Source organism: Herpailurus yagouaroundi, unplaced genomic scaffold, assembly GCF_014898765.1.
Source record: "Herpailurus yagouaroundi ecotype Mexico unplaced genomic scaffold, PumYag 199, whole genome shotgun sequence".
Lineage (NCBI taxonomy): Eukaryota > Metazoa > Chordata > Mammalia > Carnivora > Felidae > Herpailurus > Herpailurus yagouaroundi.
Genome location: NW_024412430.1, coordinates 11390336 through 11406435, shown reverse-complemented (window position 1 = coordinate 11406435; position 16100 = coordinate 11390336). Strand labels below are relative to the sequence as shown.

Below are 16100 nucleotides of genomic sequence, written 5' to 3'. Positions count from 1 at the left end.
GGAATGTTTCAGGTAAATACTTTTTATTTTACTTGACATGTCTTTCTAATGCCCCACTAATTGTCCATGCTGAAGAAGGGTTTAGATGTTCCTTTTTGAATAGAGGCCTCAATTCCTGCTTTCTTCTCTAGAGTCCCTTTTTTTAAGTGTCTTTTACACATTGAAGAGAAGTTTAATTTAAGGTGTCTGTAAGGCAGATAGTATTTTTAGGGACTGAACTGAATTTTTCAACTGTATGAACCACACACATTGGCACTTACTCAAGGGTCAACTTGAGATATCTGTGGAGCTAATGATACTTCTTTGTTAAAAGTGGAAAGTCACTAGCTTATTTAAAAAAAACTTTTTTTTTTTTTAATTTTTGTATTTTTTGAGAGAGAGAGACAGAGAGAGCAAGCAGCAGAGAGGCAGAGAGAGAAGGAGAGAGAGAATCCCAAGCAGGCTCCGCGCTGTCAGTGTGGAGCCTGATGTGGGGCTTGAACTCATGAACCGTGAGACCATGACCTGAGCTTAACCAACTGAGCCACACAGGAGCCCCATCCCTAGCTTATTTTTATCATAGAAACAATACACATTCATTAGAGAAGATTTAGAAAATATATGGAAAAAAGGGGCAAAATCATCCATAGTCTCATCTCACTAAGAGAATTATTGTAATCATTTAGGTCAGTAGTTTGCAATGGAGGGAAGGAGGGAGGACATTTGGCAATGTTTGGGCACAATTTTTTTTATATTAAATATAATTTATTGTCAAGTTGGTTTCCATACAACACCCAGTATTCATCCCAACAGGTGCCCTCCTCAATGCCCATCACCCACTTTCCCCTCTCCCCTACCCCCTATCAACCCTCAGTTTGTTCTCAGTATTTAAGAGTCTCCTATGGTTTGCCTCCCTCCGTCTCTGTAACTTTTTTTGCCCCCCATCCCCTCCCCCATGGTTCTCTGTTATGTTTCTCAGGATCCACATATGGGTGAAAACATATGGTATCTGTCTTTCTCTGCCTGACTTATTTCACTTAGCATAATACCCTCCAGTTCCATCCATGTTGCTACAAATGGCCAGATTTCATTCTTTCTCATTGCCAAGTAGTATTCCATTGTATATATAAACCACATCTTCTTTATCCATTCATCAGTTGATGGACGTTTAGGCTCTTTCCATAATTTGGCTATTGTTGAAAGTGCTGCTATAAACCTTGGGGTACAAGTGCCCCTATGCATCAGCACTCCTATATCCCCTGGGTAAATTCCTAGCAGTGCTATTGCTGGGTCATAGGGTAGTTCTGTTTTTAATTTTTTGAGGAACCTCCACACTGTTTTCCAGAGCGGCTGCACCAGTTTGCATTCCCACCAACAGTGCAAGAGGGTTCCCGTTTCTCCACATCCTCGCCAGCATCTATAGTCTCCTGATCTGTTCATTTTAGCCACTCTGACTGGTGTGAGGTGATATCTCAGTGTGGTTTTGATTTCTATTTCCCTGATGAGGAGTGACGTTGAGCATCTTTTCATGTGTCTGTTAGCCATCCAGATGTCTTCTTTAGAAAAGTGTCTATTCATGTCTTCTGCCCATTTCTTCACTGGATTATTTGTTTTTCGGGTGTGGAGTTTGCTGAGTTCTTTATAGATTTTAGATACTAGCCCTTTATCCAATATGTCATTTCCAAATACCTTTTCCCATTCCGTCGGTTGCCTTTTAGTTTTGTTGATTGTTTCCCTTGCAGTGCAGAAGCTTTTTATCTTGATGAGGTCCCAATAGTTCATTTTTGCTTTTAATTCCCTTGCCTTTGGAGATGTGTTGAGTAAGAAATTGCTGCGGCTGAGGTCAGAGAGGTTTTTTCCTGCTTTCTCCTCTAGGGTTTTGATGCTTTCCTGTCTCACATTCAGGTTCTTTCATCCATTTTGAGTTTATTTTTGTGAATGGGTAAGAAAGTGGTCTACTTTCATTCTTCTGCATATTGCTGTCCAGTTCTCCCAGCGCCATTTGTTAAAGAGACTGTCTTTTTTCCATTGCATATTCTTTCCTGCTTTGTCAAAGATTAGTTGGCCATGCATTTGTGGGTCCAATTTTGGGATCTCTTTTTTATTCCATTGGTCTATGTGTCTGTTTTTGTGCCAATACCATACTGTCTTGATGATTATAGCTTTGTAGTAGAAGCTAAAGTCTGGGATTGTGATGCCTCCCGTTTTGGTTTTCTTCTTCAATATTACTTTGGCTATTTGGGGTCTTTTGTGGTTCCATACAAATTTTAGGATTGCTTGTTTTAGCTTTGTGAAGAATGCTGTGTTTGGGCACAATCTTGGCTGTTATAACCTAGGGGGTTGCTTCTGGTATCTAGTGGATGGAACCCAGGAATGCTGTCCAACATCCTAAAATGAACAGTACAGCCCCTCTACCCCCAACAGTGAATTATCCAGCCCAATGGGGTGCCTGGGTGGCTCTGTCAGTTGAGCATCTGACTTCAGCTGAGGTCATGATCTCAGGGTTCATGAGTTCGAGCCCTGTGTTGGGCTCACTGCTGTCAGCACGGAGTCTGCTTTGAATCCTCTGTCCTTCCTCCTCTCTCTCTGCCCCTACCCCACTCATGCTCGCTCTCTCTCAAAAATAAATAAACACTGAAAAAAAAACAAAACAAAATAAAACAAAAACTTAAAAAAAAAAATTATCAAGCCCCAAATGTCAATACTGCTGCTGTTGAGACATTTGATTTAGTTAGATTTTCTTCCCATATGTAAAAAGTAGTTTTTATTAGAAACACATTAGATGTTTCTTTAAGAAATGTTAGGGATGCTTCAGAATGGAATCCTGAGGCCTCATCATCATTATTAATTACTTTACAGTTGTCTCGAGGAGGGAAGGAAGTGTATATATGTGCCGAGAGGGCAAGGGGTATGTAGTGACTCTGGGAGTCCATGTGGGTTGATGTTTAGTGATGAAGACATTCTGTAACGACCAAATTGTGACTCTTCAAGTACCCCCAAGAGGTTGGGCTTACTGGGGTCGGACGTTTGTCCTAGAATGGCAGAAGTTTACAGCCGGGAGGACCTCCTGTCAGGGATGGCAGACAGGTCTCCGATGGCTTGATGAAGCTAGGTGATGTGCGGGCTGCTCGTAGCGTCAAGCTGGGGAGGCCCCCAGGTCAAGTCTGGGCTTAGCAGAGAAGGGGTATTGTGACTGACGAGAGATACTTGTTCTGGACAGAATAATACAGGAAATTGGAGAGACGCAATGTGTGGCCTATATTGTCATCATTCCTTAATTCTAATTTTAGTCTTTGATTTTTACAAGTGTGGACGGAGCCTCTTTTGAGTCATCACGGTCGAGGGCTTGGCCCTCAGACAGCAGCTGGATGTTCTTAGTTTCTGGCTCAAGATCATTCGTTATAAGGGATTTTCCCTAAACCCACGCAATTCAGATGTGTACATTGATTGCCGCATTATTCATTTCTTTTTGGAGATAATCTTTTGTAGCCATTGGAATGAGTAAGTGCCTTACGTAGAAACATCTCTGCTTCTCCTCGTTTCCCTAAGTCAAGGCAAATAGAAGTCAAACTATTTGTGCCAAATGATTCTTAATAAAGGAAGTTGGATGCTCTCCCTCCCTCTCTCTCTCCCTCATTCTCTCTTTTTAAATTTTTTTTTAATGTTTATTTATTGTTCAGAGATAGAGAGAGACAGAGTGCAAGCAGGGAAGGGGCGGAGAGAGAGGGAGACACAGAATCCGAAGCCGGCTCCAGGCTCTGAGCTGTCAGCACAGAGCCTGATGCGGGGCTCAAACCCGCAAACTGCTAGATCGTGACCTGAGCCGGAGTCCGACACTTCACCGACTGAGCTGCCCAGGCGCCCCTCTGTCCGTTTTTTAAGAGAATATTCCCTTAAGCCTGATGAAATGGTGCTGCATCACAGAACAACGAGATCTTTCTTGTATCTCTAAATACTTTGAGCTCTTTACACACACACGGACTAAACGTTGTTTTGCTGGTTCTCATTCTTTTGTTTGCTGACTCCCTCTTCACCTAACACAGTCTTCCTTTGGACATCTTCATATACCTCACTAAGTAGTCAGCTCTCCTTTCCTGGAGATCCTAGGAGGGGTTATCTCCTGCTGATGAATTTCACCAATCCGTTCCAAATCTTTCAGGGTCACTTTGGTGTCTTATTTTTCACATTTGTAGTGGACATATGAATCTCTGTTAAAATGCAGATTCTAATTCTGTAGGTAGGGTGGGGCCCGGGGTCTGCATTTTAACAAGCTTCCAGGTGCTGCTGTCAACCCAGGTGATGACCAGTCAGTGGTCCAGGCGATGTTGATGGTTCAGTCCATGAACCACACTTTGAGGAGCAAACGCCTAGAGACATGCTCTCTGTGAGCATGCTTGCTTTCCTCTTGACCTCAGACTTTTCTGATCTTCCTGAGGGCTTGCCGTCCCCATGCCTCCCTCCTCTCTGCCATCGTTAGAGATGTCAGTGGTGAGACGGCAGGTGGCTGGCGGTGCTTGTGTGGAGGGAAATCTGCCCTCGAGCATCCTGACCAGAGATCCCCGTTGGGCTGGTTGAGTAGACAGTGAGGCTGGTATTTTTTTTCCGAGAATTCAGGCCTTTCATTCTTTTCAAGAAATATTACAATTGCTGCAGCATGTAATACCACGTAGTATTCAAGAACAGCTGCTTTTGCATTTTAAAACATAATTGGAAGTCAGGTCATGATTCAGTTTTCAAGACCTCAAGGAATTCATTCACGCCAACGCCCTCCTCCTTTGACTTGAGTACTTTGTCTTGCTGTCTGCAAACAGGGCTGTGCTTGGACTTCTCTCTGCAAACTGTAGTCACATGACAGAAGAGAACAACCAGCTACCAACCAATGACTGTGTGTTGCAAGTTCACTGAAGCACAGTTCCGATTACTTCTGCACGCGCGCGTTCACCCCAGTGCCCGCCACATGATAGGTGCTCAGCAAATATTTGCCAGTGCTTAACTTGGCTTCAGCATAGCCGCAAATAAAGGGAAAAAAAAGTGTTTAGGGGGCCCTCGGGCGGCTCAGTAGTTTGAGTGTCCGACTCCTGATTTCAGCGCAGGTTCTGGTCTCACGGTTCGTAGGATCGAGCCTTGCATCAGGCTTTGCACGAGCCGTGGGAAGCCTGCCTGGGATTCTCTCTCTCTTTCAAAATAAATTTTAAAAAATGTTTAAAGGGATTGACATTCAAACACAAAAAATACTGATCCACCTATGGATTTTCCTTTTAAAATTTGTCCAGTTTTTTTTTTTTTTTTTTTTTTTTTTTAGTGTTTATTTTTGAGAGAGAGAGACAGAGCAAGAGCTGGGGAGGGGCAGAGAGAGAGGGAGACACGAAATCTGAAGCAGGTTCCAGGCACTGAGCTGTTGGCACAGAGCCCGACACCGGGCTCAAACTCACGAACTGTGAGATCATGACCTAAGCAGAAGTCGTTCACTTAACCAACTGAGCCACCCAGGTGCCCCTAAAATTTGTCCAGTTTTTCAGTGCTAACTCATGTTACCTGACACTAATTTTACATATCTGCCAATACTATTGAAAACTAAGAATATAATTTAGTTCTTTCGCAAGCTATTATTAGATTTAAAAGTAGCCCTAGTCAAAGTACCCCTAGTCAATGGTAGAGTATTTTAGAAATGGTTGATTGTTATTGGTGGTTCCTATACAGTCAAAAACCTTGGGACTATTATAAAAGAAAGGTAAAACCAAGATGTTTTAGAAATGCAAAGATTCAAAACAGTTAAAAAGCAATCTGCTTCAATACAAGAAACAAGCACTTTTTGTGGCTGATACCTGTAGAAAAATGTCGTGTTAAGGCCAAAAGCATGACCAAGCCCATCTTGATTTGCTGGCCACTTATTTATCTTTGGAAGTAATAATAGAAACCAGGCATGGGCTGGGCTCTAATCCTGTGGCTTGCTTTGTAGGCTGTCCAGATGGCCTTGCCTTAGCCAGTTCCTACATTTCCTGCTGATCCTTGCAGGAGAAGGGAAATGTGTCCCCTGCCTGCACAAGTAAAATCGACACTATCTTTTATTTCTATTTCATTGTGTAGACAGGGTTTTGCACAGACACCACAATATCACTTTGTCTCGCAAGCGCAAGCAGAAGAGTAGGTCCAGAACACTCGAGAAGCCACATTCTTCCTCCCACTGACGTGACTGCCCTGTGTGAAGCTGCCAGGGCCCAGGCCTCGCCCAGAAGTGAGCTTGCCTCCCTGTGTGGTTTGAAAGGCATATGCAGGCTTTTTTTTTTTTTTTTTAGGTTTATTTATTTCTTTTGAGAGAAAGAGAGAGAGAGAGAGAGAGAGAGAGAGAGAGCACGTGCATGTGGGGAGGGAGGGGCAGAGAGGGAGGGAGAGGGAGAATCCCAAGCAGGCTCCATGCTGTCACTGCAGAGCCCAACATGGGGCCTGAACCCATGAATTGTAAGATCATGACCTGAGCCAAAATCAGGAGTCGGACCCTTAACTGACTGAGCCACTCAGATGCCCCCATATTCAGGATTAATAAAAATGTGCAGAAGGGATGTTTCTTGGATTTTCTTAGAATGAGGGGTAAAAAAAAAAAGTGCCATCTTTTTTTTCTAATATTTTTTTAAATGTTTGTTTATTTTTGAGAGAGGGAGAAAGACAGAGTGTGAGTGGGGGAGGGGCAGAGAGAGAGGGAGACACAGAATCTGAAGCAGGCTCCAGGCTCCGAGCTGTCAGCACAGAGCCTGATGCGGGGCTCGAGTCCATGAACCGTGAGATCATCACCTGAGCCGAAGTTGAGCCACCCAGGCACCCCACCTTTTTTTAAATAGGTACATTAAATTTTTTTTTTTTTTAATTTTAGAGAGAGAGAGAGAGAGAGAGAGAGAGATCGAGGGAGAGGGGCAGAGGAAGAGGGAGAATCCCAATCAGACTCCATGCCCAGTGCAGATGTAGGGCTTGATCCCACGATTCTGGGATCATGACTTGAGCTGAAGTCAAGAGTTGGACACTCAACCGACTGAGCCAACCAGGTGCCCCAATGCCATCTTTTCTAATGGTGGGCAATCCATAAATATAAACATAAAGATAAGCCAGTATTATAAATGCTATGAAAAATGAATTTTCTTTTAGTTTAAAATCTTTTCTCTGTTGTTTATTTTAAAATGGTAAATTTTTGGACACCTGGGTGGCTCAGTTGGTTGAGTGTCTGGCTGTTGGTTTCAGCTTAGGTCATGGTCTCACCAGTTCGTGGGATCGAGCCCCATGTCAGGCTCTGTGCTGACAGTGTGGAACCTGCTTGGGATTCTCTCTCTGCCCCTCCCCTGCTTGTGCATGTGCTCTCTCTCTCTCTCTCTCTCTCTCTCTCTCTCTCTCTCTCTCTCGTGTGCTCTCTCTCTAAATAAATAAATTGAATTAAATGATAAAAAATAAAATGGTAAATATTATGTTAAGTGCATTTTACTGTAATTAAAAAAACTAGTTTTCTCTAGATGTTTTCCACCCGTTGAGTATTTTTTTCATCTGAAAAGTGAATTCTTATAGGACCTTATTCCTTAGGATGATGGTGCCAAACTTCATTTTCTCCATTTTTTGAAGACTGAAAATACTAGGAGCAGTAATTCCACTCCTAGATACATACCTGAGAGGTATGAAAACTGTCTGCCTAAACACTTGTGCATAATAGCCCAAACGTGGAAACAACCCAAATGTGCACTGGCTGATGGAAATATAAATAAAGTATATCCACGCAATGGAATATTACTTGGCCATAAAAAGGAGTGAAATTCTGACATATGCTACAGCTTGGATGGAACTCTAAAACATTATGCTAAGTAGATGAAACCAGTCACAGAAGGTCACATATTTTTTTAAGTTTGTTTTTAGAGAGAGAAAGCGTGTGCAAGTAGGGGAGGCACAGAGAGAGGGAGACGGAGAATCCCAGGCAGGCTACGTGCGGAGCCTGACGTGGGGCTCGAACTCATAAACTATGAGATCATGACTTGAGCCCAAGTTGGACACTTAACCGAGCCACCCAGGCGCCCCCAAAAGGCCATGCATTTTATGCGTTTGTTTATGAAGCATCCGGTACAGGTAAATCTGTAGAGACAAACTTAAATTGGTGGTTGCCAGGATGGGGTGGCCAGGTTGGGGAACCAGGGCAGTGCAGGATGAGGTCTAAGGGGTGCGAGGCTTCTTTCTTGAAGTAATGAGAATGTTCTAAAATGGATTACGGTGATGGTTGCACAACTCTGTGAATATACTAAAAGCCATGTTATAAATGGCTGAATTGCACGGTACGTGAATTCCGGTGCATTTCCCAGAATCTCACGGTGCTGGGAGTGACCGTGTTGGATTTTTAAACGCACTGTCTTTTTCAGGGTGCAGAGTGCCGCATTACTGTCATCTCCCTGTGAGTGGGACTGGTACCTGGGCCGCACCTCCTGGAGTGAGCATTCCACAAAGCATAGACGTGTGCAACCTGACAGCCTGCTTTATCAGGTACTTCATTTTTCCTCTCATCAACCTGGTCACCGGCTCTCCTCCTCCTAAAGTTTGGTGTAAATACTTCACAACCTAGACAATGTCGAGGCCACCGTTTTCAATGTGGCTGATAGAGAAACTGTTCCATATCAGAGAAAATTTAATTGTAATATTTTATTTATCAAGGAGCAGAAGCATCGTACCTGCATTTATGGTCTGAATTGTTAGGTATAGCTTTGCCATGGTTGGATGAGAACTAATTGAGATCTTTCCTGGCTGGAGCATATAAGTGCAACTCCTGTGGTTCAGGATAAATGCCTGACAGGGTATGTTAGTGTCTGGGGTTATAGGTCATTCTGGTAAATCATGTTTTTTTCATTATCTTTGATGGAGCAGAATTATGTAACAGTGATAAGCACGTTGCTGCAGATATTAAAGGCATCGGTCACACTGGCTTCCAAAGATTAATTATGTACAAGCTTTTAGTGAAAGAGCTAAGAGTGAGTATTATCTATTTACTGATTCAATTTTAGGTAGGAATTAAATGAGATTTACATGGTATTAAATTTCATTTGGACAGATGCTGGGATGTATTTGTTCTTAGTTACGCTTTAACCCCTGATTATAGGTCAGTCCATGGTGGCTGGAAGGGGGTTGGAATATTTTTCATGTGCTTGTTTCATAATTCCTGTCTGTTTAAGCTTGCAGCCCCTGCCTGGGTGCATTCTAGCTATGTGTCAGAGCTGGAGTTTAATAGACTGTGAATAGCACACTCCAGGGTGGCAGATGGCTGTTCAAATCCCAGCGTTCCTGCCTTCTAATTGAATGATTTGGGGCACATGTCTTCATGTTTCTGAGCTTCAGATCCTTCATCTGTGAAAACAGAGTGTCAGTATGAAGCTAAATAAGTAAAGTATAGAAGGAACCAGGCATATGCCAAGGCCTTTCTCGGAGTCTAGTTGTCCAAATGGGGACACCTGCACGGGGGAGCCCTTAGTTTCCACTGAACTGTCAGGGTTTTGTTTGCTGGGATGTTCCCTATGGAGCTCTTAAAGTTTCCAAACATAGGAAGGCAGATGCTTGCCTGGACTCCAGCAGTGGTTTTCCTGAAACTAGATTTCTGGGTAGGATCTTCTGATTTGGTCAAATGAGCTGGAGGAGCAGCCTGGAGTGTGGCAAAGGGAGATGATGCAGGCATTGTCTGGAGGAGGGAAGGCTCTTTGTGACTCACAGGACCCCCCTGCTAAATACTTCCCTGGTTTTGATTCCCTGTACTAGTGACCACAGGCCCTTTGACGTCAGTTTGTTTTCCCAAGTCAGAGCCTTGTTCTAAAGCTCTTTCCTGTGTAGAAACTTAAGCTTGGCTTTCTGGGATGACTTCGTCTCGGGTGAGCTTGGATGGCGACGGTTTTTTCCCAGAGCAACTCCTGTCACCTTAGTTTCCGATCCAGCAGACATTTATGAAGAGCCAGGCACTGGGCAAAGTGCATTCACCGATGTTGTTTAACCCCAGAATAACCCTGAGAGGGAAGGGGTTATGACCACCTCCCTTTTGCAAATAAAGAAACACTGAGATTCACAGATTTTAAGTGATTTCCCTAAAGTCGCACAGACACTGACTCCCAACTTCAGTGCGATTCCTACCGTCCCGGCTGACTGTGTGACTCTCCAGAGTGTGGGGACTTAGCTCCTCAACTGAGAATAGTAGCAGACTTTTCTCAAGAGCCAGTTCTGGTCCACCGGTGGTGGTTGCCTGGGGTTCAGGATCTTCAGGTGCTGTCCAAGTCTGCGGAAGCAAGCATGTGGTGATCCATTAGCATCCAGTGTCCTTGGGTGGAGGAGGGTGCCTGCAGAGCCTGCCCTTGACCTTGACCTGAGGTTTCTGATATCAGCCTTCTGGAAGGATGTGAGTCTGGGCAGAGTCTCACTTCCTAGACGTGGCTTCTCATTGTTAGGCAATTTAGATACCTCACATTTATCATGGACTCACCCCATTGCATGGGCTTAGAAAAGTCAGGTGAAGGTGAAACCTCGCAACTTTTCCTTCTGTGCACCTGAGAGCCCCTCTGCAGTCCCGACTCCCCTGGGGCTCCTCAGTCTATCAGAATACTTGGGGAGCTCACCCCAGCAGCATAGACCCACACAGTAGTGCTCAGGCTTTAGGGCATCAGAAACTCCTGGAAGGGCTTGATAAAACAGATTCCTGGGTTGTTGTGCGCCCCCCCCCCCCCCCCCCCCGAGTATCTGCTTCAGTCAGTGTGGGATGAGGCGCAGGGATATGCATTTCTAACAAGTTCCTGGCCAGGCCATTCTTGGTTTCCAGACCACACTTCTGAGAACCATTAACTTAGAAAGCACTTCTACGAGCTGGTTTAGAGCATGGGCTTGTTTATAGACGGTCTCTGTGGGGGCGCCTGGGTGGCTGAGTCAGTTGAGCATCTGACTTCAGCTCAGGTCGTGGTCTCGCAGTTCGTGGGTTCGAGCCCCCACGTCGGGCTCTGTGCTAACAGCTCAGAGCCTGGAGCCTGCTTCAGATTCTGTATCTCTCTCTCTCTCTCCCCCTCCCCTGCTCATGCTCTGACTCTCTCTGTCTCTCAAAAATAAATAAATGTTAAAAAAAAAGATATATATGTAGATGGTCTATGTGGCCACTTTCCCTCCCTGAGGTGAAGGGATTGTTTCCTCAAACCTTTAACGAGCATCTCACACAGAACCTGACGGAAATTAGGAGGAACATAAAGGCTCATCCATGGGGTACTTGGGGGTCTAATTTGGAATCAGTAATTGCATTGCTGTGTGAAAAGGCTGGTATCCACCCCTTTTGGTGGATGTGAGCAGAAGGCCTGAGGCAGTGACTAAGTGAGGTGGGCCTCCTGGGGGAGGTGATATTTGAGAGGCAACTGGAGGACGAAAAGTTGTTGGCTATGTGGGCAAAGGGGGAAAAGGAACTTGGGGAGCAGAGTCTGGACACCCCAGGCCAGGCTAGAAGAAAAGTTGTTGTGTGTGGTGAGAATCCCACTGTCATTCTAACATGAATGACATGTATCAGAGCTGTAGTAAAAACAAGGAAAGCTTGGGGCACCTGGGTGGCTCAGTTGGTTGAGCGTCCAACTTCGACTCAGGTCATGATCTCCCGGTTCGTGAGTTCGAGCCCCGTGTTGGGCTCTGTGCTGATGGCTCAGAGCCTACTCCACATTCTGTGTCTCCCTCTCTCTCTGCCCCTTCCCCACTCATGCTCTGTCTCTCTCTGTCTCTCAAAAATGAATAAACATAAAAAAAAAAACAACAATGAAAGCTTTATGTTTATTTGTGGGCTCCCCATAAAATAGTTGGTACTGTGATACATGTTTTATCTGCATTGTCTCTTTTATTTTATTTTTAATTAAAAAAAATTTTTAATGTTTATTTATTTTTGAGAGACACAGGTAGGGGTAGAGAGAGAGAGGGAGACACAGGATCCGAGGCAGGCTCCAGGCTCTGAGCTGTCAGCGCAGAGCCTGACCTGACGCGGGGCCCGAACTCACCAACCATGAGATCATGACCTGTATGCTGAAGTCGGGCACTTAACCTACTGAGCCACCCAGGGCCCCCTGCCTTGTCTCTTTGGATTCTCATAACCACCCTGTGAGGTGTAGGTCCAACTGTATTCCTGATGGACCTCAAACGAGCTGGCTTCAACAAGGGAGATTTATAGTCCTGGAGGCTGAAAGTCTGAAATCAAGCTGCAGGCAGACGCGTTTCCTTCAGTGGGTTATAAGGGAAAGATCTGTTCTGGGCATCTCTACTTGACTTCTAGATGCACGACTTGCCTCTGTGTGTGTCCGTCTTTGTGTCCAAATTTCCCCTTTCTGGACAGACACCATTGTATTGGATTAGGACCTGTTGAAAATCTCGCCTTAATTTGATTACCTCTATCCAGACCCTGTTTCCAAATACAGTCACATTCTGAGGTGACGAGGGTCAGGACTTCAACATATGAATGTTGTAGGGACACAATACAACCCATAACACCATTTTACAGCTGAAGAAAGGGAGGCTCAGAGGTTTTAGGTAAGTGCCCAAAATTTGTGTAGATCAGAAACAGTTGACTAGTGGTCATAGGTTAAATCTAAGAAGTTAGCAGAACAGGTGCTTGTTGACTTCACAGCTGTGCTCTGTCACCCAGTGCTTTACTGGCTTCTAGCGTTTTCTTTGTTTCTGCCATGTTTCCACAAGGTTCCCTGGGAACCCAGTGGGGTGGAGACCAGGGTGCCAAGCCACTAGCCTGTTAGTTTCTGGTTCTTGAGTTTCTGGATAAGATATTCTTCCATTTCAGTTGTCTATCTTACCTGCTTGTCTGTGGGAAGTTATTAGAGTATATGAAACATTTAAAATTCATGAAATAAAGGGGCTATCTTTTTCCAGATGATGTGCTCTTTCTGCTGTTAAAATGTTAACTATCTATAAATGCACAGTTTTTCTGAGTATAGCTATTCTATTCTTTTAAAAAAATTTTTTTTCAACATTTATTTATTTTTGGGACAGGGAGAGACAGAGCATGAACGGGGGAGGGGCAGAGAGAGAGGGAGACACAGAATCGGAAACAGGCTCCAGGCTCTGAGCCATCAGCCCAGAGCCTGATGCGGGGCTCGAACTCACGGACCGCGAGATCATGACCTGGCCGAAGTCGGACGCTTAACCGACTGCGCCACCCAGGCACCCCCAGCTATTCTATTCTTAATGTCCTTCCCAAACAGCCTAAATGTTTGTAAATGATGTGTTAACAATGCGTTAGCCCTTAAACTTGTACCCTAAGTACATTTACTTGGAATTATTTCAGCATTAAGGGACTTAAGCACCTTAACTGTCTATCTATAAAGATTCAGACACATAGTAGTTTTGTTGGTATCCACACAAGAATTCCATATTTTCTTCCCTAAGTATTTAAAATGTTCTAAATACTTATCCAAAGACGTTGTCATTTTAGCAATTCAAGCAAACTTTCATGAGAAACTAGTACACCACTGAAACGAAAGAAAAATAAAAATAAGAAGGGTTCACTCTTACTTCTGAATGCTTTAGCTATAGACTGACATGTTTTCCAAACAAAAATTGGAGCGCGTGGTTTACTCATGAAATCAACAAGACAAAGTGGTGGCCATCTGGCCTATCTCTGGAAATCTGAGATGTGTGCACACTGTTAAGTATAGCACATAGATGAGTAATGCTCAGGCTAGGGTCTGAAACAGAAATGTAATGATACTCCTGCATGTTTGAGAGAATCCGGAACCTAAGGATGGGGAGATGGCTAGGTGCTTTCCAATCCAGAGCCCTATCTGTCTCTTACTTTTCACAGCCAAATTTCTTTTCTTTTTGAATTTTATTTATTTATTTATTTATTTAAATTTTGGTTAGTTAACATACAGTGCAATATTTGTTTCAGGAGTAGAATTCAGTGATTCATCAGCTACATTCAGCATCCAGTGCTCATCACAAGTGCCCTCCTTTTTTTTTTTTTTTTTTTTAATTTTTTTTTTCAACGTTTATTTATTTTTGGGACAGAGAGAGACAGAGCATGAACGGGGGAGGGGCAGAGAGAGAGGGAGACACAGAATCGGAAACAGGCTCCAGGCTCCGAGCCACCAGCCCAGAGCCCGACGTGGGGCTCGAACTCCCGGACCGCGAGATCGTGACCTGGCTGAAGTCGGACGCTCAACCGACTGCGCCACCCAGGCGCCCCTCACAAGTGCCCTTCTTAATACCCATCACCCATTTAGCCCATCCCTCCACCCAGCACCCCTCCATCAACCCTCAGGTTGTTCTGTTTTTGTTAAGAGTCTCTCTTGTGGTTTGTTTCCCTTTCTTCTCTTCCTCCCCTTCCCATATGTTCATCTCTTGTTTCTTCAATTCCACATATGCGTGAAAGCATGTACTGTATTTTTCTTTCTCTGATTGACTTGTTTCACTTAGCATAATACACTCTAGCTCCATCCATGTCGTTGCAAATGACAAGATTTCAGTCTTTTTGGTGGTTGAGTAGTAGCCCGTTGTGTATATATACCACGTCTTCTTTATCCATTCATCAGTCGATGGACATCAGTCACAGCCAAATTTCTTACAAGGATTCGCTGTACTTCTCTCTTTTCCTCCCCACCACCTGCCCTTCTTTCTAAGACTTCTCCTCCATCTATTCTAGCCACTTAGCGGTCCAGTAATGGTTCCAGGTACCCTATGAACTAGGCACTGCACTGCCTGAGGAAATTTACATGGACAAGGCTGTTCCCTGGATGGGAGTTCAGTCTTATTTGTGATCGGCAGTTATACTGCTATGCATGCTGCCTGACTTGGGCCCCTGGTGCTGTGGCTGTGTGGGGAATCCTAGAGGAAACCTGATTCCCATTAACCTGCTAGAATTGAGATAAATAGTTTGCAGCTAGCTTCTGCTTGGAAGGGGTATCATCATTAGAGCCCTATTTTTGGTACTTTGTCACATTTTTATCAACAGAGTGGTTGGTGACAGCAGTTTTCAGTTCACCCAGATTTTGATTCTTGTTTGGAAGTAATCTGGTTGTATAGCAAGATTAGACAGAATTTCCCCCACTTAATCATAATTATATTGATATTTTAAAAAAATGATTGATTTTAATAATATACATAGATATTTGATTATAGTTACTCTTTTTTTTAATGTTTATTTATTTTTGAGAGAGAGAGAGACAGAGTGTGAGCCAAGGAGGGGCAGAGAGAGAGAGGGAGACACAGAATCTGAAGCAGGCTCCAGGCTCTGAGCTGTCAGCACAGAGCCTGATGCGGGGCTCGAACTCGCAAACTGTGAGATCATGACCTGAGCTGAAGTTGGACGCTTAACCGACTGAGCCACCCAGGCGCCCCGTTTGTAGTTACTCTTAATACTTGATATTGATATTTGAAATATAATTGTTGATATTCAGAAAATCAACTTCAGGTCTTAAGTCTAGTTAACTAAAATAATTAACTCTGTCAACACGCTGTGAAAGAATCTTTATGATGTGTTAAAGTTTAAATTTGTCTCTTCTGATGGCTTCAGCTCAGCATGATAAATTTGACAAGAAAGAGGGATACTATCCCAAGACTTAGAACAAGAATCAAAATACTTTAGCAACCGGACGATGAGAACTAGATCAGGGAAAGAAACCAAGAATGGCCTGGCCGGGAACTTGTCAGAAATGCATGTTCCTGTGCTTCACCCCACGCTGACTGAAGCAGAAACTCTAGGGGCGGGGGTACGACCCAGGAATCTGTTTTATCAAGCCCTTCCAGGAGTTTCTGATGCCCTAAAGCCTGAGCACTACTGTGTGGGTCTATGCTGCTGGGGTGAGCTCCCCAAGTATTCTGATAGACTGAGGAGCCCCAGGGGAGACAGGACTGCAGAGGGGCTCTCAGGTGCACAGAAGAAAAGTTGCAAATTTTCACCTTCAACTGACTTTTCTAAGCCCATGTATTGGGGTGAGTCCATGATATCTCTGAGAGGACAGAATTGCACATAAGGAGTGTTACCAATAGGTGGTCAATTTAGGGTTGACATAACTGTCAATCTGGAGGTAACATGAACTGGGGTTTATTATATAGTATTAGTATTTTGTTAAATAGGAAGTCTTTTTGAAAATATAAATTAT

The 16100-nt window shown here is 44.0% G+C and overlaps 1 protein-coding gene across 4 annotated transcripts in view; it reads left to right on the top strand.

Moving 5' to 3' along the window:
- TJP2 (tight junction protein 2) overlaps positions 1 to 16100 on the top strand; it is a 130063-nt gene that overhangs the window by 22826 nt on the left and 91137 nt on the right. For all 4 annotated transcript variants that reach the window (XM_040449407.1, XM_040449406.1, XM_040449400.1 and 1 more), the window contains exon 2: positions 8364 to 8484. Coding sequence is in view for 3 of the 4 variants with exons in the window: in XM_040449406.1 (XP_040305340.1) it covers positions 8364 to 8484 (121 nt within the window). In the remaining variant the exon portion in view is untranslated. The remainder of the gene's footprint in view (positions 1 to 8363; positions 8485 to 16100) is intronic.